This window comes from Aspergillus ibericus (assembly GCF_003184845.1).
Source record: "Aspergillus ibericus CBS 121593 unplaced genomic scaffold BO80scaffold_43, whole genome shotgun sequence".
NCBI lineage: Eukaryota > Fungi > Ascomycota > Eurotiomycetes > Eurotiales > Aspergillaceae > Aspergillus > Aspergillus ibericus.
In genome coordinates this window covers 15,821-37,990 of record NW_020292141.1, presented here as the reverse complement: position 1 = coordinate 37,990, position 22,170 = coordinate 15,821, and the positions used below count along the sequence as shown (strand labels likewise).

At 52.9% G+C, this 22,170-nt stretch overlaps 10 protein-coding genes across 10 annotated transcripts; 3 read left to right on the top strand and 7 right to left on the bottom strand.

The window, feature by feature from the left end:
• Nucleotides 1-633: 633 nt before the first annotated feature.
• Nucleotides 634-2,005, bottom strand: BO80DRAFT_448183 (glycosyltransferase family 69 protein; the record flags this gene model as incomplete). Its single annotated transcript, XM_025721652.1, has 3 exons — nt 634-1,049; nt 1,108-1,333; nt 1,406-2,005. 3 exons carry the CDS (start codon nt 2,003-2,005, stop codon nt 634-636), a joined length of 1,242 nt encoding a protein of 413 aa, XP_025571894.1.
• A 739-nt stretch (nt 2,006-2,744) lies between these two features.
• On the bottom strand, nt 2,745-3,958 carry dscB. Its single transcript, XM_025724433.1, has 2 exons — nt 3,568-3,958; nt 2,745-3,490 (listed from the first exon to the last, which is right to left on the bottom strand). The coding sequence occupies exons 1-2, from the start codon at nt 3,832-3,834 to the stop codon at nt 2,897-2,899; spliced, it is 861 nt and encodes a 286-aa protein (XP_025571893.1). The 5' UTR covers nt 3,835-3,958; the 3' UTR covers nt 2,745-2,896.
• A 116-nt stretch (nt 3,959-4,074) lies between these two features.
• BO80DRAFT_389189 (TFIIH subunit TFB1 family protein) lies at nt 4,075-6,195 on the bottom strand. The gene is made up of 2 exons (XM_025717106.1): nt 5,923-6,195; nt 4,075-5,861 (listed from the first exon to the last, which is right to left on the bottom strand). The coding sequence occupies exons 1-2, from the start codon at nt 6,062-6,064 to the stop codon at nt 4,123-4,125; spliced, it is 1,881 nt and encodes a 626-aa protein (XP_025571892.1). The 5' UTR covers nt 6,065-6,195; the 3' UTR covers nt 4,075-4,122.
• Nucleotides 6,196-6,731: 536 nt separating this feature from the next.
• On the bottom strand, nt 6,732-7,313 carry BO80DRAFT_448180 (2EXR domain-containing protein; the record flags this gene model as incomplete). The annotated part of the gene is made up of 1 exon (XM_025721651.1): nt 6,732-7,313. One exon carries the CDS (start codon nt 7,311-7,313, stop codon nt 6,732-6,734), a length of 582 nt encoding a protein of 193 aa, XP_025571891.1.
• A 1,694-nt stretch (nt 7,314-9,007) lies between these two features.
• Nucleotides 9,008-9,894, top strand: BO80DRAFT_481876 (uncharacterized protein; the record flags this gene model as incomplete). The annotated part of the gene is made up of 2 exons (XM_025723389.1): nt 9,008-9,685; nt 9,847-9,894. 2 exons carry the CDS (start codon nt 9,008-9,010, stop codon nt 9,892-9,894), a joined length of 726 nt encoding a protein of 241 aa, XP_025571890.1.
• A 570-nt stretch (nt 9,895-10,464) lies between these two features.
• On the top strand, nt 10,465-11,515 carry BO80DRAFT_428040 (uncharacterized protein). The gene has a single exon (XM_025720160.1). It carries the CDS (start codon nt 10,824-10,826, stop codon nt 11,283-11,285), a length of 462 nt encoding a protein of 153 aa, XP_025571889.1. The 5' UTR covers nt 10,465-10,823; the 3' UTR covers nt 11,286-11,515.
• Nucleotides 11,516-11,693: 178 nt separating this feature from the next.
• Nucleotides 11,694-12,218, bottom strand: BO80DRAFT_437622 (uncharacterized protein; the record flags this gene model as incomplete). Its single annotated transcript, XM_025721009.1, has 1 exon — nt 11,694-12,218. The coding sequence occupies one exon, from the start codon at nt 12,216-12,218 to the stop codon at nt 11,694-11,696; it is 525 nt and encodes a 174-aa protein (XP_025571888.1).
• Nucleotides 12,219-12,948: 730 nt separating this feature from the next.
• Nucleotides 12,949-15,905, bottom strand: BO80DRAFT_467616 (putative C6 transcription factor). The gene is made up of 4 exons (XM_025722873.1): nt 15,373-15,905; nt 14,804-15,326; nt 13,174-14,760; nt 12,949-13,121 (listed from the first exon to the last, which is right to left on the bottom strand). The coding sequence occupies exons 1-4, from the start codon at nt 15,429-15,431 to the stop codon at nt 13,032-13,034; spliced, it is 2,259 nt and encodes a 752-aa protein (XP_025571887.1). The 5' UTR covers nt 15,432-15,905; the 3' UTR covers nt 12,949-13,031.
• A 1,395-nt stretch (nt 15,906-17,300) lies between these two features.
• BO80DRAFT_186234 (uncharacterized protein) lies at nt 17,301-17,875 on the bottom strand. The gene has a single exon (XM_025714074.1). The coding sequence runs from the start codon at nt 17,812-17,814 to the stop codon at nt 17,434-17,436; it is 381 nt and encodes a 126-aa protein (XP_025571886.1). The 5' UTR covers nt 17,815-17,875; the 3' UTR covers nt 17,301-17,433.
• A 1,245-nt stretch (nt 17,876-19,120) lies between these two features.
• On the top strand, nt 19,121-21,206 carry BO80DRAFT_458010 (Leucine Rich Repeat domain protein; the record flags this gene model as incomplete). The annotated part of the gene is made up of 3 exons (XM_025722259.1): nt 19,121-19,322; nt 19,378-19,758; nt 19,804-21,206. The coding sequence occupies 3 exons, from the start codon at nt 19,121-19,123 to the stop codon at nt 21,204-21,206; spliced, it is 1,986 nt and encodes a 661-aa protein (XP_025571885.1).
• Nucleotides 21,207-22,170: the final 964 nt, after the last annotated feature.

Genomic DNA, 22,170 nt, shown 5'->3' with positions numbered 1-22,170 from the left:
GTCACTGGCGCGTAACGTAGGACTGTGACTCGGAGAATGATTGGCCTCCACACCCTTGTACCCGCCAGAGGATTAGCGCTTGGGGAAATGGTGTAGCTAGCTGAAGCAATGCCACCAGGTCCTGGCCCATGACGGACAAATTGACCAACGGATAGTGCCCACGTCAAAACTAGCCCCTAGCAGATGAAGTGGAACGAAACTGTAGGACCAGCTTAAGTGTAACTCGAGCACTTTCCCCTGCACGGGATTGAAGGGAAGGCTGGTCGCGCCGGTCAGATACGGATAAGAACCACGCATTAGCGCCGCGGGCCCGCAAAGAAGCATATCATTGACCTGAGACAAAGATCCCTGCAAACCAAGGGATTGAACTGGCGCTTAACGTAGCTGTTCGTTACTTGTTGCCGAACGGCTGTATTTGGCTCTTTCCTCTGCCTGTCTGAGCCTTGTTGCCAATAGTCCATAACTAGTTCATCCCACCGCCACTAATGAATATATGCGCAGTTCCAAGAGATAGGGGGTAGCGATAGAGATAGTGGCCGGGTGTAGGTGATGCTTTCAGGTTACCCCAAATCAATAATTACGGACACTAGCTGAAGGAGACGTAGGAATCGTCCCCGATCAGGCGGCCAGGCCTCAAACATGCGCCCAACCATTGAAGACGAGCACTTGCATCTCATTGATTAGGCAGAAATCGCCGGGTTCTCGCTCGTCGCCATGATCGTCTTGCCAACGAGCAATTCTTCTGCGGACGACCAGCTTTTTGAATAATGGTGTTGTAAGCCAACGTCGAAATCTATTCTCCCAGAGAGCCAATGACACATGTTGTAGCGACAACCAGGCCCCTGTAGGATGGACAGCTTCGTATGCTGCGGGGTTATAACCGACACGGACTTTTGGGTTTAGGTAGACCCCTTGCTGTTGGGAAAGAGGATTATCTGCGTGAATCAAGCAGCACTCGGAACCCTCGAGGTGTGAAAGCGCAAGGGAATCAGAGATAGCTCGGAATCGCAGAGGGGTGGTGGATACAAAGGGCTCCACAGGCATAGCAACTGCGATAGTCTATCAGTCAATGCAGGGCGAAAGAGGCATGTGAAAAGAGTCACTGACCCATTCCATTCCAGCAACTCTTGACGGGCACAGGAGACAGGGCAAGTAGCGCATTGCGCGAAGCCGCGGAGCGAAAGTATGGCCACTTCTGCATCACCTGCTCATCGCCATTTGAATCGCGCAAGGCGAATGTGTCATAGTATAGAGGCGGTTTCGAGAAATCTAGTGAGCAAGCGGCAGCGTAGAAACCGTCATTCGTACCGAGTAATGTGGTCACATCATCAACCTATGAGTAGTCCTTAATGAGCCGAGATATCGTAGATTCGGTATTAGCATAGTCATGACAATCCAGACATACCGTAAAGACGACATCGTTAAGGAACAGTATCTTGTCGAACGTAATGCCTTGCTGCGACAGCTCCTCCAGCGGCTGCAAGGTCAAATTACGTAGGCGCGCAAGATAAGGTATGCGCCTTAGTTCCTTCTTATGGCGGGGTGTATCGATCCAGCCTTCCCGAGGACGAGCGGATATCTCATCCTCATGAGTTGTATCCGACAAGGTGATGTTGCGCCGCACGCCGAGTCGGTCCAGCCCAGCGTCAAGCTCTCGGAGGGCCCCCTTGGTATCATCCCAGCTTCCACTCTCAAAAACGCTCACGAAAACATTATCAGGACCAAAGGCCTTGGCTAGCTCTATGACCGCATCGTTCCAATGGCTGCGCAGGATTGCTTCGTTGTTCCAGTGCATGCTCGCGATGAATAGCCGCTCAGATTGGTGCGAGGGACGGTTCCCAACTTGGACCATAGTCGAAGCCCGGTGATGGATATAAAGCACCTCCACAATCGTCCAGGTCACACTGCATATGAAGAGACCCTGAAGGAGGCGCCGGCGGAGGCCAAACCGGCGGGACAAGCCATACCGAAGGAACGAGCTAGGAGAGCTGGGAGTGGGGACCATTGATTGAGATGGTAACGGTCATGTCCTATTTGTGGTTGGTTGTATGCATGTACTGGAAAAGAGTGTGGGTTTGCATGAATTTATCGGTATAGTGTAAAGCTCGTAGTTGCAGAAGAACAATAGGAGACGATAACAGCTGACTGAAGATGAGGAGTTCAGCTGGCTAGATTCTGCCGGTTACGACCGCTAATTTGTCCGATAAGAGTCACGTGGGAATTGTCAAAGCGCGGAGGCTTAACCTTGAAACCGCCATGTGGATCAGATGGCCCTGAAGGCTTGGAAGTAGGACCCGCACAGCCTGGGCTTGGATCGATCCATGAATAGTCGGTACGAAATACGAAGTATAAGGGGCCTTGGGGAAGAGGTTAGAGAAAGAAAGGGAACAACCAATCAGATGCGTCTTTTACCAAGTATCTAGATGAGCTTGACGTACCCCGCAGACTCAGCTTTGACACTCAGAAGGATCCTCTTCGTCTATCTCACTAAGAGTAGCTATATTCTACGAAGTAGAGCATCCATAGATCACTTGGTTTTCGTTTAAACGATCACATTTTCGCATCCTATTTATATCTCATCTCCAGGCAATTCAGCTGCCTTCAAAGTTCTAGATTTAAAAATTTTGACCGCTGGCCTGTTCCTATCGGCTACCCGGGCATCCTACATGAACTACAGTCCAATCATTGATGGAACCAACGAGATTGTAATGAACAAGTGAGAAGACAAAGCAATAGCCAAATCTGTCGTATACTACTAGCATATGGGGCCATAACAAATACCTTCTCCCAAATATGCCTTTGAACGCCTTAAAATCTATGACGCCTACTCCCCTCTAGAAAACACGAATGAAATTTTCATCTCCCTTAGTTACCTACAAGTAACCAAGGAACATATCTAAGCCCCTCCATTCCTCCTTCGCTGTCCCAATCCCTCTCCTGACGCACCCGCAGCCGACGAGCTCGCCGACGCCGACGCAGCCATCGCCTCCCCTTCCAGTCTCCTCCTCAGATCCTCATATCGACCACTTTCTCCACTCCCAGCTCCAGCAACAACTCTCCTCTCCTTCTCCCCCACCACCCACGCCGGAACCCTCCACCGTCCAGACCCAGGCAAGAACTCCATCCGCCAGGCCACCCCAACCAGCCATCCCACGGCAGCGGGAAGCACCATAGCCGGGAACTGAGACAGAGCCAGCTGCGCAGCGACCAGATACGTGGTCGATTTATCCGATAGCGAGAGGGTCAGGAATTTACCCGTCTGTTGGGGCTGGTCTTTCGTAGACGACGACGGAGAAGCGGAGGATGTAGAAATCCGGTAGCGGAAGGTATGGGGGATGGAGGCGTGGTATTGCGCCAATAGGGCGAAGAGAGTGGCCACGGGCCCGGAGGGGAGGTAGTTCAGTTTTCCTAGGGTGAGGGGTCGGACGACGAGGATGAGGAGGAGGGGTGGGAGGAGGGTCGTGTAGGGGAGTGTTGTTAAGAGGAATGTCTATCCACACCATCATTAGGATTAGCGTGCACTAAGAATCATATGGAGATATGCATATGGGAAAGAGAGACACGTACGGCGAATTTCCTCGTTCCCCACGCGCGCTCTACAACCCGTAGATGATACACTAGCATTGCGGCGAACAGCGCCTCGGTGGAATTGGCGAACCCGGCTTCCTGCCACACTAGCATGCGCCAGAACTGTCCATATTGCCAGATGTGCGGCACGACCTGGATATGGGTCAGGTGCTTCAGGTCGAAGATGGCGAGGGCCACCGAGGAGGCGATGGTGTAGATGAGGAAGGATTTGGAGATGGGGGCGTTGGTGAGCCCGGAGGTTATCATCTTCGGGTTGTTGGTGGAAATTTCCTGGATTTAGGCGGATCAGATTCGGAGGTGATTGCACCTGGTGGAGAAGTGGTGACTAGAGCATGAGGTGGGCGTTAGAGGTGGGCGTTTGTGGTGGTTAGCGCTGCAGTTGCATGAGGGAAGTGAGGGACACGTCGCGTGAAGGGCGGGCCGAGGCGGAGGGCGGAGAGCGGAGGGCTCGGCATGCCGACGTCTACAGAGTACAGAGGAATATATAAATCGTTAACAGTCATTTATGTCTATTCTATCATACATAGTCGCCAATCATCCCGCCGGCATTTCCTTCATTTCTTCTGCCAGCGCCTGGTTGTACTTCGCCAACGCCGTTTCCAACGCCCGGATGGTCGGTCCCAGCAGTCGATTGACCGTCTGCTCGCCCCCAGCCACACCGGCCAGGTTGATCTTGAGCTTCCTCCCAGTCCTCTCTAGCATTTCTCGCGCATGTTGTTTGAGTCGACCGACCTCCACCTGGCGCTCGGCCTCTGCGTCTTGCGCCACCGATTTGATGCGCTCCATCGCTCGGTTCAGCGACTCGACGAGCGAAGCCACCTCCCCCGCACGATCCGCATTCCCGGACAAAAACGCCTGCCAGAATTGATGCAAAAACTCGGTCGTCGTGGCGTGTGTCAGAGTTAAACGGTCGTACAGAGTAGGCGATAGACCGTATGTGCCGGTAGAAGAAGATCCCTCGGTTTGGCTGCGACGGTCGCGGATCGCCTCGAGGATTTGGGTAGACGCGCGCTTCAAATTAGGCCTGGAGCCAACGACATTGACAAACTTCTGTTGATCCTCATCGTCGTCCTCCTGAGGCTCGACCAGCTTTCCTAGCGGCGCGGTTCCGCCCTCCGGCAAATTTCGTCCTAGATCCCCGCGGAGGTTTGCGAGTATCTTACTGGGATCCTGCTGGGCGAACAGCTTATTCTGTTCGTCTTCGGCGGACTTATTCTGCGACGAGAAAAAGCGACTCTGGTCCTTGACGTTGAGGAGGATACGATTCTGTTCCTCATCTCCGCGTAGATCGCGCAGCTGCAGCTCGTTGTATGTCCCGTCTTCCGCGCCCGTGTGCGCCTCCCCGTCAGCTGATGCAACGTTCGCCATGATTTTCTCACTCAGACTGTTGAGCGTGCGGATAATAGGCACCTTCTCCACTGAGGATGGGCGCATGTCGACATCGGGTCGGTTGCCCTGCCGCTGGCTGTTGTTCACTTCATTTCCGGCCAAATCCAGAAAATGTGGAACATGCGCGTCGCGTGGCAGATTGCCCGACTCGTCTGCCTTGAGGTACTTGTCCAGAATCATATCAGTCGGATCCGTTTCCGAGATGCGCTCGCCGCGAAGTTTCTTGAACAGCCGACTTTGAAAAAACCGAGACCAAAACTGCTGCTCGCTGAGCTTGGGCACGTTCTCATCGTACACCCGCTTCACGAGGGGATGCTGGCTGAAGATCAGCTGAATCTGCTCCTTGCTAATATTCAACTTTGTCACACTGTCCTCCACCCGCGGCTTCAGCGTCGACAGCACATTGTAGGACCCGCGCGACTGCGACCGCTCGATGGCATGCGCGCGCAAAAGATGGAGTCGAGTCGACCAGAACTGCGTCATGAACTGTCCAGCTGACAGCGTATCCGGCTTGGTATGTAGCGACTCCATAAACATGCGCTGGAGGACCGGATTCGACTTGAGCAGCGACTGTTGCAATTCCACGTCCCCTTGAAGCCGTTTGTCATCATCCCACGGATTCTTCACTTTTCCGGCCGACGACACCGCATTCGCTATGGCCATCGCAGGAGACACGCCTTCTTTGACGGGGGGATTCTGGGCATTTTTCGCCGCCTGGATCGCCGCACTGAGGGCATCTCGGATGGCATCTGCTTCGGGACGGGCATTCGCTCCAGCTGTAAAGGAGAAAACGTATTGTTCGGGGGAGTTGGCGGGGGCATTCGGAGGGAGGACGAAGATCTTCAGCATCACTTTCGGATTACTCGCGGGGGTCTGTTGTAAATCTATTTCCCGTCGTCAGTAACAGTAGCGCCCGGGCGAGGCAAGCTGGAGACCACGACGCACTCGTAATCTGAGCAACTGGAAGTGTGATTGTCCCAGCTGCACCACCAGCCGCCGGGATCCAAGAGATCGACTGGCTGTCCTGAGCTATGGTCAGGGTGCCATCTTTCTTCTTGTATGCCGCCGACCCGCTCGGAGGTGCCATCGTCAGGGATCTCGACAGCGTCCACTGTCCAGGGCGGCGTCTAGAGATCCACCCATCGGGAGGCAAAAATCCCACGGGAGAATCAGAAGGACAGGGCCTTCAGAGACACGAAGTGTTTGCGTGGATGTGGGGAGGTGGGAGCTCGAGAAAAGTACGAAGTTCCGCAATCAATCGTGATGATAGAGGCACGTGATAGAGCTATCGGGCATGTGACTTGCGCTGCTTAGTCAGGATAACAGCCCTAACTAGTTAATTGAGGAGCTGTTCAGCTGAATACAGCCAGAGTTTAGTGGGTGGATGTGAGTGTAAAAGGATAGATATCACTGGTTTTACCAACAATAAGATGCATTCTGAGGTCATAGCTGTATCCAAGAGAACAGTATATTGCCAACGCGTCTTATGCTGAAGACCATGACTCCGTACGATTATACTCCAAGGGAGGTTGATGTATGTCTTACAGAAATTCAAAACACTAGCTGTCTCCTAGCATGTCTGGCCTCGTTCTTCCTTAATTCCCGTCCAAACATATAGAACAGATAACCCGCACTAATCTATGCGCAATCAACCACTTACTATATGGTTATAAGACAAAAGTTCTTCAAAGCCTCAGTAGAGCCAGCAAAACTCATCATCAGAACGATAAGGAGCCCCAGACAATTTCCGACAACTAATTACATGCGAACCTAACCTCCGGCATGTTCCACCGCGGATTGTACCTTAAGAATGCAACAAATTGCTGCCGGATGTTGAGTACAATCTCCCGTTTACTGTGGTGTATCTGATGCCCGGACGTTTGCCAGATGAGCAAGTCAAGCTTTTCTAACCGCTCCATTTTCCTTAGAGCTATCCAGGGAAGCTTTAAGAGTTTTGGGTTGTAGTTGATGTCGAGAATGACCCGACGCAGAATCTTCAGGTCTGCCTCACCGATATGTAGCAGTGCATTTTGATTTAGGCGAACAATATCGCGCTCAGGAGCCAAATAAACATAAGAGCGCGGTGCAGAGTTCACTGTAGGCTCAATGCGAAAGTGAGGGGTGTAGACGCGAAGGGCCTCTTGGCGAGCTTCGCGACTGGCATGTAGCTGAGCTGGCAGCTTGGCGCAAAAGTACCAGGAATAGCGGCCCTCTCGGTGATGTCGACGGCATGTGGCAATGACGATCCTATCGCCGATGTTGAGGAGAGATAGAGACCAGATATACAAGCGAAGTTCGGTCGGAAGATTCGGAAAGGGGTGGAAGGTGTCAAGCATTGTTGGTGGTGTGGGATGGGAAGGCGGGTTTCTGTATCGATGGTTTGTGAATGACATTGCTTGGTTCGGAAGTGGAAGGATATGGAGAAAGGAGATGGGAAGTATATATAGGGAGAAGGTGGAAAAATGGGCTTGGTCAACTGACATGAGAGAATCGTCATATCAAATACTACTTGGGCTGTCCAGAGAGCCTCCTTCCGAGTGACCTATGGGCTCCAAGGGATTGATGATCACATATTACAATCTATCGGATCTTCCAGCTTAATATAAGACTATTTTCGGGCTAGTATCATGATGTGGTGGGCTGCCTGATGGTTTCATAGCTTCTGCGGCATACGCATCAGCACAGGTACACTTCAAACATCAATGATCGTTAAATTCCGTAGATAATACTGTATTCGCCGATCGGGCGTTGGTTAGTAATAAGCGATAGAATAGTACTTATATAATGTCTTATCATTGTACCGCCCATTAAGAAGCAGGGATAATGTATTATAAACTAAAGGGATAAATAGGCACACGAGAAAGAACATATTCTGGGGTTTTATATTCGATATAAGAATGTAGAAATCACCTCACACACCCCGAAAGAAAGACAGCAGCTCCGGACAAAGTCTGGATAGAACAATAAAGGGAGATAGGCCTAGCTCCAAAATTTTCTGTGATTATTAGCTCATGCAGTACTTCTTATATTGTCACAAAGAATTGATAGAGCCACCCCATATACTGTTAGTCAACTAGAATGGGAGGTGATGGTAGAGGGCCAATCGCGTTATTAGGATTAAGTACTCGCAATATTGGATTATAATTTATACGCTGATACTAGCTACTACTCAATTCAATGAACTTCACCTCCTGACTAGTTCCCCAATCCAATCTACTCTGAAGTTCCTCCACCTTCCGGGAGACCTGAACCACGACCGCGAAAACGTTCTCCGAATCTGCTTCTTGACAGTTCAGACCACGACTCCACATCCATCACAGCAAACCTGAAGTGCATACCCAACTTTGAAAAGCCGAGCAGATTTAACCGAACAGTCATTCGGCAGATATGGTTCGCGTTAGTTATTATGTAGTGTCACTGTTTAGATGAATTAATATGTTAAGGTTATTGCATGCCAGGAAAAGGATACATAGATCAAAGGAGTATTCAAAACAAATGTTGCTTGCGAGTAGACTATAATGGTCAAGCTCTACCTCTTCTAGCTGTTTATACTGTGTGCCATGTACGAGATATATTATGAATCACAGATTAAAACATTGTACTATAGTTCATGATCGAGTCAATAGGAAGGCATATACCTACTCAATTGAGATATGAGGCTGTAAGTGAGTCTAGGAAGATGGTGAGTTTGAGAATAAGAGTGATAAGCTGACTGACTTGGTGACTGATCATCTCGATGGAGTGAATTCAGAAGATGGAAGAGCTAGCCACAGGCATAGAAAGTGAAAAGAATTCAGCAGGATCAAAGCAGGGCCTTTTCCAGACTTCATATCCCGCGACCGTACCTGCATGAAGAATGCCTACATCTCGTCGAATTCCTCCACACGCGAAACTCCTACCAAAGTAGGGAACATCACTCGCGTTCTGACCTATAAAGGAGCTTGAGATGCTTGCCACGATCACTTATTCCACTTCATCCTCACCCTCATCCCCTCACCACCAGCCACACTACCCTAATACCCCGATAAACATGCCCTCCCGCAAATCCCCCCATCACAAAGACCCCATCCGCGTCCTCACGAAGCACCAAGACGCCACCACCAAAGAAATCATCTACCGCGTCCAACTCCACGACCAAATCAAATACATAAGCGTTGCACCCACCACCTACCCCCCCAAAACAGAAATCAACATCCCCATCCCCCATCTCTCCGCCTTCGGCACCCACAACGCAGCCCGAGCCTACCGCACCAAACCCGACCACCACTTCAAATACACCTTCGAACACTGGCCAGGCGTGAAAAGGTCCTTCCTATGGCACCCCACGCACATCCACTGCCCGAACTGGGAAGACCCCCTCACTCTCAGCACCGCCATCCGCACCGCCCTGCCCCCCTCCATCGCCACCTCCACCTGCTACACCAAATTCAACCTAATCAACATCACCGAACTCGAAACCGAGACCATGATCTACCGTCTCCTGAAGAACAATAACATCCTCCACCTTGCGCCGGAATTCCGGGGCCATTTGAATGAAAACGGCCGGGTCATGGGGTTCGTCTTGCAGAAGGTGGGCGAGGGACGGCCGTCGGGGGTGGATTTCGAGGCCTGTCGAGGCGTGTTGCAGCGGTATCATGAGTTGGGATTGTTGCATGGGAATATCACCAAGGAGCATTTTTTGATTCAGGCGGATGGGACGGCGAGGATGGTGAGTTTTGGGGGGAGTCGGGTGGGGAGAGGGGTGGGGGAGAGGAGGGAGGAGATGAGGTGTTTGAGGAGGGTGTTGGGGAGGTGAGATTCCTTTGAGGGAGGTGTTCTTGTGGTGAAGGTTATATGTTGTGCCTTGCTTGTTGTATTATTTAGCAACAGGTTCGTAGTAGTAGATATCAAGCCTCAGGCATCGCATCGTGGCAGTGAAGGGTGAGCCTTTTCAGGAGGTCTTCTTCTCACACGTAATACAATCTGAATACCTTTGCTCGCTATTTCAGTTTAATCAGGTAGAGGGGAGGGTTTGAAGAGAATAGAGCTTGGGTTATAGATCTGAATTAGATACTGCATTTCGGAGACGTGATAGAGTCCTTAGACTCTTGAAGTCTTCTGACTGGATGCTTCTTTTGTTGTAAGAAACTCAGGCGCTTCGGATGCCTGGGGCTGTGATACGCAGTCAGGCATGAATAGCGGCCTCAGGCGGCAAACACCTCCGCCCCACGCTGAGCTGTAAGCCCGGGGGAATGATGCTGACAAGGAAAACGTGGGGTCAGGCTAGGTAATCTCCACGATGGAGAGGAGGTTCGATTTCCCTCTTCCCCCAACCATTCACCATGCATCGAACCATGGTGTCCTCCCCATCCACCCGCGCGGTCTTTCCGGCAATTGACTTTATTTTGTTTCGCCAAGGCAAAGAGCCTCACGTGAAGGAACTCCTCCAGCGGTATGGGGCCGTTCGGCTACGGAACCATGGACTCTCGGCCCAGGTGAAGGATGGTTGTTTCGGGTTTGTAGGTTGATCTATCTATCTATCTATCTATCTATCCATCTATTCAGCCGGGGGAGATCCCCCTTCGGGCCGGTGCCGTCAATCCTGACGGTATTTCTTCCTACAGGCCAAAGGGTTTTTCAACCAACCGCCGGAGCGGAAAAGGCACGTGTCTTCTTTTTCCGGGTTCGAAGGTGAAACGGTTCGGGGGAGTCGGATTCCCAAGGAGAGTCTCTATGTCGCCAGAGAGGAGCTGGACAGGTACCCCGCCGTGTCGATGTTGTACCAAGTATGTGGAAATGACGAATTCGATCTGGGTTTGCCTTCAGGGGAATCTATATATTCAATCTGACTCCGGGGGTGATAGGAGATGAACCAATTCATCCCCGCACTGCTCGAGTCGCTCTCCCAAGCCCTCGATCTGCGCTTTTCCCTCCCACACTACCATCTCTCCGGGGATGATACGATCGCGCTGCATCACTACCCCCGGGTCGGGGGCGGGGAGAGAAACCCCGCGCACCAGGACTTTGGCCTCCTGACGCTCTTCATCCAAGAGGATGCAGGTGGGCGGAGTGGGTTGGAGATCGCGGACCTCCAATCGACCGACCAAAAGGGGAGCGCTGCCATCGGGGCCAGTGCGCGCTTTGTGCCGGTGGAGCCCGGCGAGAATGAGATCACGGTCTTTGTCGGAAATATGCTGCCGAAGCTGGCGAAGAGGCATCGGTGCCAGGGGGGGTTGCGATCCTGTGTGCATCGAGTCGCCTCGGGTGATAGGGAGCGGTACAGTATTTGCCTGCTTCGTGCATGCGGATCCGATGACGGTCTTGGATGAAACGGGGATGACGGCCGGCGGGCATCTGGAGAAGTGGATCTCTCAGTCACAAGCATAGGGGCGGGAAGTGCGGTACTACTAGACTGAGTTTTGTTCTGTACTGGGTCTGGTGACGGGGCTTCACCGTGTCGGTAGCCTCGCAGAGGATGGTGTATGTGGTGGTGACGTGCGGTTGCTTGTATATGGAATCATTGACAGAACAATCAGAGTGATCATGAGGCGCTTATAAAGACCGACGGATGAATCCTGGTCGGTAATGAATGGGTCAACCATGCTACCTGTGCACTGCGGGTCTGATCAGAACCGTGATTTGGTCTTGTCATCTCGATGGATCTCCTTGAAAGCTTCGCGCATTGCTAGTCTCTGCCGCCAGTCACTTAAGACAGGAAGGACCAGACGGCCTTGACTTCACGAGGCGATCCCCGATATCAGGTCATGCTGGCAGAGTGACTGCGTGTAGAGATCCAACTGGGCGGTGCCCAAACAGGTCCACCAGTGCTCTCGTCCGATGCGGGCAAACCGGGCCTTCGCGTCTCGGAGAAATTGATGTGCTTCATTCATATTCCCCCGTCGAGCAGCGATGTCACACAGAGAATATTGGATCAGCATCTCGACAAACCCCCGTAACCTTGCCGTGCTGCTCACAGTATCGGGCAGGGCCTCGTACTTCTTCCCATCGCTGCCGGGCTTCTTCCAGCCGATTCCCAGCCAGGTACGCGACCAATGCGCGCCCCAGGTGAACCCGGAGATGCTCAAACCGAGAGGCCCAGTCCCGCTTAGCCAGTCCCAAGAGCCTTCCGTACTTCGGGAGCAATGGTTGTATACGTGTCTGTTAAACTCGGCTGCTTGGGCGTGAATGAGGCCCAGATCTTGGTATATTTTGATGAACCGTAGCGCATCACCCGACACGAGATCGGTGATAACCGGATCCATGTGCGGAATCTCTTACGGACTTAGTTTGGCCATCGGACCCCCCAAATCTCCGATGCCTGCTGCATCCGTAGTAGAAGGATCTCGGGGAGAGCGCCCCTTCAGAATAGCTACTGCGTTAGTCTCCGTAATGGGTCAGATGGCGGGAGAATTCACCCACCACACTGCAACGGTGCTGCCCCTGTCTCTGTATCCCTCAGAGACCTGCTGGATTACGTCTTTGTGCTCCTGGAGCCTAGCACTAGAAGGGTGCTCCGCGGCCGAGAGAACATCGCTTAGATAACCGGAGAATAGGGCAGACTCAATAGCTAGCTGCCGTAGATCTCCTCGGGCAAGGCCTGGGTCTGGTAGACTGTACCAGGGCTTGAGCCTGCGGTCTGTTGCATAATGTAACGTGGGACCCATTGCTCTGACTGTGGGACCATAAGATGCCGCGACGCTTGGGATACCCTGATCTTCGAGTTGTCGGGTAATAGAAAATATGAGGGTGATATGTTGGGAAGCAATCGGGAGTCCGTAAGGAATTTATCAACTGAGGATCAGCTTTGGCTCTAGGTAGATGGGAGAGCCGCGGGCGCCAAATCCCTCGCCGACCGGGCAGGATGGTTTATAGTCATCCTCAACGCGGAGCGAAATACGTCACGGTGGCTGGAGTATAGGATGTGATGGAGGAGTGGGCAGAGTTCTTCAGTAGCTCGGAGGTTCTGCTTTCTTCCCTGCAACCCTGCTGGCACCAACATTCTGCATGAATGGACTTGCTCCGATAAGATACAGCGAGAATAGATAGAATGACAGATGGTATCTGATGAAAAACAATCACAATCCGTACGTCTCTTGCACGGCATTATCGCAAAACATCCAGTTCATTAGCTCCGCATCACCAGAGTTGAGAATCGCGCCGGGCATCTATTACCGTTAGTCACCAAACAGCATTCTAGTGCAAGTGGATGATCCTCACCAACAAATCAAAATCAAAGTCCTCTTGCAGATCAGGCGTAAAGTTCGACGGAGTCAAACAACCCGCGTCATCCGTATAGTCAGCTTGTCCTTCCGACGCCTTCCCCTCCAGAATCCGCAGACACGTCTGGACACCTTCATCTGCCGTCTTGACCAATATATCATGCATCTCTTGCTCAGTGACCCCGCGCATCAAGCCCTGGACTTGTGCCACGAGCGCATGCGTAAGCAGGTATCCTTTCGTATTGGTTTCCCCCGACTCCATACATTGGAGGGTCCAGGTTTTGGATTCTTCCAGGACGCGGACGAGATCCGGACGGAGGGGGACGGGGTCGAGACTTTGGTGGTCTTCTTGGAGTTGGAATCGAAGTTCGGTGGCGATGACGGTGCTGGCTTGCACGGTGGTGGTGCGGAAGAGGCCCGCTCCGGAGGTGACGAAACGGGTGAATGCTTCTGATGTAGGGGAAGAGGAAGAGGATTGGTAGGTGGACCGCCAGATTTTGAGGGCTGTTTCGACGACGACTTTTCGGGAGAAGGCGTAGGGTGCGTCGTGCAGGGATAGGGCGAAGTAGGGGAGGTGGAGGGAGGAGAGGTAGCGTTGTATGAGGACGTCTACGGCGCGGATGGCGAATGGAGGGGGACTGGTGCAGGAGGTGTAGATTTGGAGAGTCTGGTAGAGTTCTTTGTAGGATGTTCGGAGCTGTGTGTCGAGGCGGAGGGTTTCGTCGTAGGTTCCGTGGGAGCTCAGGTCGTTGAGGAATTTGATGATGGTGAGACGGAGTGGGAGTGTTTTACGGAGGGCTATGGCGATAGATATGCGGGTGAATGTTGTGTCTGGGCTTGGTTCTGGGTTCGCTGTCATGAGTTGTTCGTCGTTGAAGTTACCTGGAGGGTCGGCATCAAAGTCATCTAGGGTTATCATTGGGGGTCCGCCGGAGGTTAGGCTCGATTGTAGGCAGACCTCTAAGATCGTGTTCCATAGCCTTCGGCGCATCTCTGCAGTCAGGAGAGTAGCGTGTGGTAGATGTTTGGGATCCCTGTGTAATCCCATGTTCACGGCTGTTCGAAGAAGTTCGCCAGTGGAAATCCAGACCAAGGTCGGACCGATACCTGTGGCTTCCCGGGCAATCAAGAGCAGAATGTGTATCTGTAGAGATTGGATGGTAAGCCGTGACTTGAAATCCGGCTCTGCAAGCCAGGTTTGAGCCTCGTACACCCATTGATATGCCAAGGGGCGCAAAGAGAATTGCTGGTCATACGTGGTAGCTCCGATCGCAAGCATGAGCTTTAGTTGAACAACGAAGGCCATCCTAGGTTCGCTGTCCGATGCCCACACAGCGTCATATTCCGTCCGGAAGCTGGGAACATGTATGACGGGATAAATCGTTTCTGTTGTTTGAAAGTAGCACTCGACGAGCTTGTCTGCCAGATCCTTTGGCGGTAGGTCCACGCTTGGTGGTGTCGGCCACTTGGGTGCTCGCCTTGCTTTGATTGTCCGTGCCAAAGCCTTGCATCTGTAAAAGCCAGAAAACATCTTTGATGTCTCTTGTAGGAGGTACGGCTCTACCGTTTGGAAGAGGTCTCGAAGCTAGGTGGTCAGCCATTACTCCTCAGTGAGCGACATAACTTACTAGGGTAGCGAGACCACTAATCCAGTAGCTTTGGCCCAACAGACGTGTCTTGTTCATGATTCCGCGAGTGATAGCCGCTGGACGACCGGAGGCGCTCTCATATTGAACGTGAAGCCTTTTGGTGATACAGGCCGTGGATGTTTCTATATTGGAGCGGAACCTTGACAGTGTAGGCTTCTGTGCCTTAGCCAGCTGCTCTTCGAGGTGCTTGATTCTGCTTTTCAGGGCCTCGACCTCGGTAGGCTGCTGAGTGGAGACGGGAGACACAATGACGGGACTGTTTATTAAAAAGTCGGACTGCTGGCTCTGGCATGGAGGTCCGTTGGAACTAGGGTCTCTATCGATACGGAGAGCCTGTTGGGGCTGTAGAGTTGACACCTCGGTTACCTGGCTGAGACGTTTCCGTTGAATCGGAGAAGCCTGGTTCGCATACACGCAATTTTCATTCCGCGTACGCACGCAGTTGCTACAGGGCAATTGCCGATTACATCGAATTTTCCGACTCCTACAAAGGGAGCAGGAGCTGTGTCTGTGTTAGTCCACGTGCATACACGGAAGTTGAGACCTACACAGCTGGTCTTCTGCGCCGACGCGGGGGCTCAGCCAACACGGAACTCGGACTATCCATAGGGATACAACGCTTCCGAGAGTAGTGAGTCGTATCTCCGGCGGCTTTAAAGATTGGATAGGGAGAAGGAATTGGTGAGCAGCTCGTGGGTTAAGGCTGTCGGCAATTGCACTTTTGGTCCGTCTCGTCTGCAATTTTCCGACAGCTTATCTCCGACAGCGGAGTATACAGTAACCAGCCCCTATAGTAGGTGCTTATCCAGTGTATCTAGAAGGCCAGCGAGGACATATGATACAAAAACAACCATCTGGACGGTACTGTAAGAAATGCATGTTCATTGGTGGGTTGAATCACCCATCGGAGTTGTCACTCGACGGGCTGGCCCATGTCTGCAGCACGAGTCAGTGAAACCAATCTTTTATCACGATGCTATTTTTTAATACTGGCGGATTATCATAGGCATCTGGTTTCAAATTACGGAGTAGTGTACGGGGTACTAGTGGTTGTGCTTGTAGTAAGGCACTATGCGTGACGTTGTCAACAAAGAAAATACATTAAGCGACGGCGGCAGGCAGGGGTGAAAAGGGGTTCATATCGCCTGACCATCGACCTACGCCCAAGATACCCGCCATATCCTGGCCAGTGTGCTCGCTTAATCACCTTCTCTTGCTTGGTTGTTATGTTGCCCACCTAGCCTAGTCGACCGGACTTTGAACAAGTGTACTCCATACTTATGCCCCTACTGCAGCACAACAACCACAGCGTGGATGATGTATCCCCACTCAGCCTTATGCCATTCCTCGCCTATGGACGCCCGCCACATCAGCCAATCTCCACGGACCATCCAACCAACCATGGATCACTGCATCGGACCAAACCATGAGGTGATGGCAGTGATGGCAGTGGTGTCAAGTGGTGTCATACTGGCGTGAGCATCAAACCTTGTGACCATGGCTATTGCACGGTAGTCCGAAGGGACGACCCCTGGCTTCCTCCTCATCGGCTACCCATCGGATTCAATTCCAGGAAGTATCCAGGGAGCGACCGAAAGTGGAAGCAAACGCAACTACGAGGGCCAGACCAATAAAAGGTGGGGAAGCGCGAACATGCTCGCTTGCTGGGGTCGGCCAGCCAAGACATTGGCCGGGGATCGTTCTTGGCGGCCGGGGTCTGTAACGGTCGACGGTAACGATGACCCTCCCGGGCTGGGATCCCTGGTCGACGCGTGTTTCACAGGGATGTAGATTTACGTGATGGATACTGTACGGTGCAGACGGTTACCAACCCGACCGACATCAACGACATGGGAATTCCAATGACGAGGCTGGTGGTGACTGCAAGGGGAAGCCAAGACTGCGCTGACCAGGTTATCGATCCTGGCCAAGCCAAACATTGGGATCCCCGACGGGGTGGGAGTCAAGCTTATGCGAGGTAGGCTAACCTGCGGCCAAGCCTTGAGTTGGACCGAACTATTGCTGGAATTGGATGCTGCTCCAGATATTGGGTGATTCACAAGGTTCTAGATACTCATTTTGCTGCGTACACATCTCTGCTTGATTCACTGTCCGTTGAGAATGCTACGAACTGGGTAGAAGGAAGGACGGCATTAGCCTATCTGCCATGTTCTATATACGTCATACGCATAGTCATGCCCCTCGCAGTTAGCGGTGTAGCTTCATGTGTGGCATTCGCTATTGCGTCGAGATGGCACAACATGGTGAGACCGCGGAGATGCAAACTGCGGGGCTCTGGGGAAGACTCAGTTGCATGACTCCAACTTATGACTGGAGATCCCATGAGTGAAGCCCAGAATGTCTGAAAGAGTGGTTGCAAGGATCGCCCGGAAGGCTTGGCTGTTTCGCCTCAAATGGCAGTCCTAAAGATACGATATGCTTTTCCAAACCATTGCTTGGGGTTAGATCACCCCCGCAAAAAAGTCGAGTTGGATCGTCCTGCCAATAAGGGAGAATCCCGAGATGGAGAGCTGTGGAAATTCGCCCCCTTAGCTAAGGTAGCTCCCAGCTAGTGTGCCTACCACCCACTAGTTCCCTGTCTATCGACCTTACCCCGCAAGGATCCAGCATGCATGAAGGAGCCTGCCTGTCAGTCCTCCCCGTCGGTTACTCGGCTGCGTATCGGCCGGGACTGAGTCAGTTGACCGGAAGGATTCGGTGGGTTCTCGGCCAGTGGCCTGGTTCCCCTGCTTCTTCACCCTGAAAGAGGGGAGACGGGGTGGGATTGAGTTCCATGATCTTTGGATCGAGGGGGCCAAAGGCCATGGATGACGAGGGCAGAGGAGGAGGGGAGGAGAGCGAGTGACAGCACTAGCGTTCTCCGCAGGATCACGGGACCCCGCCCGGAGCAAATGGCGGGCGGGCAAGTAGTAATTGTTAGGTAAGGAATATGCCGTGGTCAGGGGTGCGTGCAGTCTGGGGTAATGCATATGATTGCTCGCTTAATCGATATACGAGATGGATGACTGGCCTGGCCAAACACTAGCCTCACTTGCGACTCAGATACTACTACGGAGTATGTCCTAAGGGATTATGGTACTACTGTGTACTGCGGAATCCTCCGGAGGATCCAAGTGGAACTCCCGATGGTCGGCGCCTCGGACTCGGCGTCAGGAGATCCCGCTCCGTCGGGGTAGTCACGGGGGGGTCACGGGGCCAGGGCGGCGGTTTTCCATTATGTCATAGAATGCAGGCGGTGATCCCGATCGAGCAAGACCCGGCCATGGCGCCATGACGCCCGCCATCGAATCATCGCTTTCTGCGACTAATGGAAATCCTCCATAGGATGCCAGCAACCAGGCGGAGAGAGTCACCACCAGCAGGGGCGCCAGATGCTAATGGCCCTTCACCGGGGTGATTGAAACGGGAAGAGCATCATCATTATCAGTAACACCCCGACACGGTGATTTCCGACCGACTGATTGATAAACTTGGGCCGGGATCGCCCCCGAGGCGATTAAAATAGTAGGAATTAGTGGCTCGGAATAGAAAAAGCAACCAATCCGCAGCGGAGGCCGATCGATCAACGGTCAAAGGATTGTTGATTGTTCCTTCAGAACGGAGGAACCAGCCAGGACTTTTGGCAGGCAAGAGGTACGATTCGCCGCTGGGGGTGGTCCATGTGCCGGGATCCATGGGCTTGTTTCCTTCGCTGGGCTTCCGCCTCCACTCGGGGCGTGTCAGGGCTGCTGGCAAACCCTGCTGGTTCGCCTTACTTAATAAAAATTGACGTCGGCGTGCAGTCGCCTTCCATTCCGCGCCCTCACCTATTTTTTTCCCCTTCGTTCCCCTCGTGCCTTTCACACCTTGTTTCGCTTCCTCTAAACCACTCCGTCTGGATCTACGATCAGCCCTGTTAAGTACAGTGCATAGCTCTCTGCCCGCTCCACCGGATCATCCAGCTACAGCGAATCAATTCCCTGTCCACCAGCTCGGATCTCCTGCTTGCCAATAGCGTGCCCGCCTCGGGGCGCGGCCTCGGTCCATCCGCCGCGGATTCTGTGACTAACAGCAAACAACTGCTCCGTCGCCCCTCTTTGGCACTTTTCTAGCGCAGATTACAGCCAGGGGTGCTTGGGTGGAATCCGGGGAAAGAAAAAAAGCTTTTTCCTTTTTCCTCCCTCTTTCTTCCAACTCTGCTCCCGGTCTGTGTGTGCGTGCTCTCCTGATCCTCCTGCCACCTCACCACATCACCATCTCGGGACCGGCCCTCCTATATAGAGCAGTCCCTTCATCATGTCGGCCGCCACCCCCATCCCGCTGTCCATCCAGAAGCAACCCCAGTCGAGATACCCTACCGACCCGTCTGGTGACACTTCGCCTACCGACGGTTCCCGTACTGCCTCCCCTCATTCGTCCGCCTGCTCTTCCTCCCAGAACTCGCGGTCCAGCAGCCGTCGTCGGGAGTCCTTCGGCTCCATCAAGGAGGACGTGGATGGTACGTATTTGTTGGGATATAAATGGTGTCATCGCCGGTCACTCACACGTCATAGGCATTGCACAATCCTTCGTTGATACCCATTTGGATCAGGACCAGTCTCCCCAGGAACCCCCCAAACGCAACCCTCTCGAGATGCAGCCCGACTTCTGTTGCCCATGTGGCGGCTTTCTAGGCTGGAAGCAGATCCGGCTGGGCGGCAAGAGTCTGAGTCGAAGCTACAGCGATCTCCGCGGTCTAGGCAACATGCAGGCACGCGGCTGGGCCTGGGATTCGACGCCACCGGTGGTCTCCCCACCGAGCAAGCCGTTGCCGGTCGAGGAGAAGCAACTGCAGGTGCAGGTGCAGGTGCAGGAAGAACCGCAAGAGGTGGAAGTGGAGCAGAAGCCGGCTGCTGGCACATCTGCCCTGGAAAGACTTCCCCCGGAGGTTCTTGGTAAGTAGGGTTCTGGTGAATCTTGGCCTCGCTAACAATTTGCAGATTATTTGATTTCCATGCTCGCACTCGATGTCCCCCCTAACGGATATACTCCTCGGAATGTCGACCTGATTTCGTGCCTGCTGACCTCCAAGACATTGCACGCGGCCACCCTGAGTGTGTTGTACCGGAACATGACCTTTCCCCACTCCATCATCTTCTCCAAAGCGCTCAACCACATCGCTCGCTATCCTGCCTTGGGCACCTTGGTGCGCCGTCTGGACTTTTCGCACTTTACCTCGGTTGGACTGGGACGCACCAAGCAGATGAACGCGGAAATTCAGAATCTCACCTCCAAGACCCTCCTGCAGTGCTTGGAGCTGCTGCCCAACCTGAAGGAATGCTTGCTCCAGGAGCATGTCGAGGGCGATATCAGCTTGGAGGTCCTTCAGAAGTTGTTCACCGGGCTTCCGAACCTGTTTGCGGTCGACTTTTGCGGTTGCTCTTCGCAGTCCTTCTCCAGCCTCTTCCTGGAGTCTCTGATTTCCGGCCCCCCTGGTCTTCCGCTGACCCTGCCGAACTTGCGACGTGTGTCGCTTCACGAGTGCAGCAGTCTGCCTGCGGCGGCTTTTGAGATTCTTCTGCCTCGTCTGGTCAACCTTACCCACCTCGATGTTACCCACACGCAGATCAGCGAGGACGCTCTGTTTTCTATTCCCGAGTCCGCCAAGATCACTCACCTGAGTTTGTCCCGGTGCAGCCGTCTGCGGGGCTCCCGGGTGGTCGAGTTTCTGTCCACTCATCCCGCCGTTCGGGACTCGCTGGTGTTCCTGAACTTGTTGACGGATCCCACCCGGTCGCGGCTCCTGGAGGAGGAGAATGTGGAGGCGCTTCTTCCCAACCTGCCCACCACGCTTCGCTCTCTGAACCTTGGCGGGGCCAAGGTCACTTCGGCCCACACCAAAGCCTTGCTCCCTCTGACGAAGCACCTGGAAGAGCTGGGCTTGAGTTCCTGCGAGCTCACTGGTCAGGATCTCAACACGTTCTTTGTCCCGCCCCGACCGGTGGACGGGGAGTCAATCTCCGAGCCGTGGGTCCCGTCCACGCTCTGCTATCTGGACCTGAACAAGGCCAACCAACTGACGATCGGCACCATCTTCAACCCGAACTCGTGCGTGATTCTGACTCCCCAGAGCTACCCGCTGCAGGTCATCGAGTTCAGCGACAAGCTGATCGCTCCGCTGCGGGAACGGTCTCGGAACGCGCGCACCTCGCCCGGCTGGGCGGTGCGGGAGCTGGGCCGTCGGGGCTGGTACGTGCGGGAGAAATCCTCGATGCCCGAGGTGACCCCCGATGATGGCGCGCGGTCCTGGAAGATGGGCGCGCGCTGGTGGGGCATGCGCAAGATCCCGGTGGCTGTGGGCGACGTGGGCGGTCTGTACGGCCACTACATGTTCAAGAAGTGATGGGACCGGCTTCCCCTTTGATGGTATTATACCCTTTGATTCTTGTTCTGGCGTATCTAGCGGCGTTGATTCTGGCCACTGCAACGGAACGCGCAAAAGTGTGGTTCTGATGACATGATTTGTTTCTGGTTGTCTGCATAGCGGGAGCGAGCTGTTTCAGCGTTGACTGATTGGCTTGCGCTTATGATGATACCTTGCTGTTGGTCTGTATTCTTGTGTTATTGTTGTGGTTAGTGCTTTATTGTGATTGCGTGCATGGTATTATTGTATGGTGTGATTTGGGTGATTTGCCTGGGAAATTGCTCGGAGTTGGTTGATTATTCAATATTATTCCACTCTGTAATCATCAAACGATTAGCCATATACACATCCACTAGTGACTAGTTCTAGCCCGTTCGCTTTCACATAGCCATACATGAACAGTCAACAACGATGCCAGATAAAAGGATCACATTCAGCTCGTTCATCGCTCGATGAGAGAAGTAAGTAATACATATCCATCAGAAAGACCAGACCATCCAAGAATCCAACCCACCCATACATATATACCCAGTACTCCGTACACCAAACCATGGCTCCCTGCAAAACAACCCCCCAAACAAAAATAGTAGACTTAGACCACCATGCCATGCCATCTTATCCCTCACTTGAACACAGAAAATATTAAATACCCAGGGTATCATCCAATCCAAAGCATCACACAGATATAATAAACTGCATACTGTAGAAAGTTCCCAACTAATAAGCAAAGCAGAGAAAGAAAGAAAGAAAGAGAAAGTAGAGTGAAACCGTTTAAACGCAATACACGACCTGGACTTATACAAAACCAATACAGGAGTGATTTCAACACGGGTAATAGTCCCACGACGCAGTATATGAGTATTCAAAAGACATTAACCAATAGAAGAAACAGAAGAAACAGAAGAAACAGAAGAAACAGAAGAAACAGAAGAAACAGAAGAAA

Bases quoted from the DNA above. Each gene is read 5' to 3' on its own strand.
- dscB (XM_025724433.1), bottom strand. From the start codon at position 3,834: ATGATAACCTCCGGGCTCACCAACGCCCCCATCTCCAAATCCTTCCTC. The intron at 3,491-3,567 runs GTACGTGTCTCT...TGGTGTGGATAG, and splicing joins GGGGAACGAGGAAATTCGCC to ACATTCCTCTTAACAACACT.
- BO80DRAFT_389189 (XM_025717106.1), bottom strand. From the start codon at position 6,064: ATGGCACCTCCGAGCGGGTCGGCGGCATACAAGAAGAAAGATGGCACC. The intron at 5,862-5,922 runs GTGCGTCGTGGT...GACGGGAAATAG, and splicing joins TCCAGTTGCTCAGATTACGA to ATTTACAACAGACCCCCGCG.
- BO80DRAFT_428040 (XM_025720160.1), top strand. From the start codon at position 10,824: ATGAACCAATTCATCCCCGCACTGCTCGAGTCGCTCTCCCAAGCCCTC.
- BO80DRAFT_467616 (XM_025722873.1), bottom strand. From the start codon at position 15,431: ATGGATAGTCCGAGTTCCGTGTTGGCTGAGCCCCCGCGTCGGCGCAGA. The intron at 15,327-15,372 runs GTAGGTCTCAAC...ACACAGACACAG, and splicing joins CGGCGCAGAAGACCAGCTGT to CTCCTGCTCCCTTTGTAGGA. The intron at 14,761-14,803 runs GTAAGTTATGTC...CTGACCACCTAG, and splicing joins TTAGTGGTCTCGCTACCCTA to CTTCGAGACCTCTTCCAAAC.
- BO80DRAFT_186234 (XM_025714074.1), bottom strand. From the start codon at position 17,814: ATGCATTACCCCAGACTGCACGCACCCCTGACCACGGCATATTCCTTA.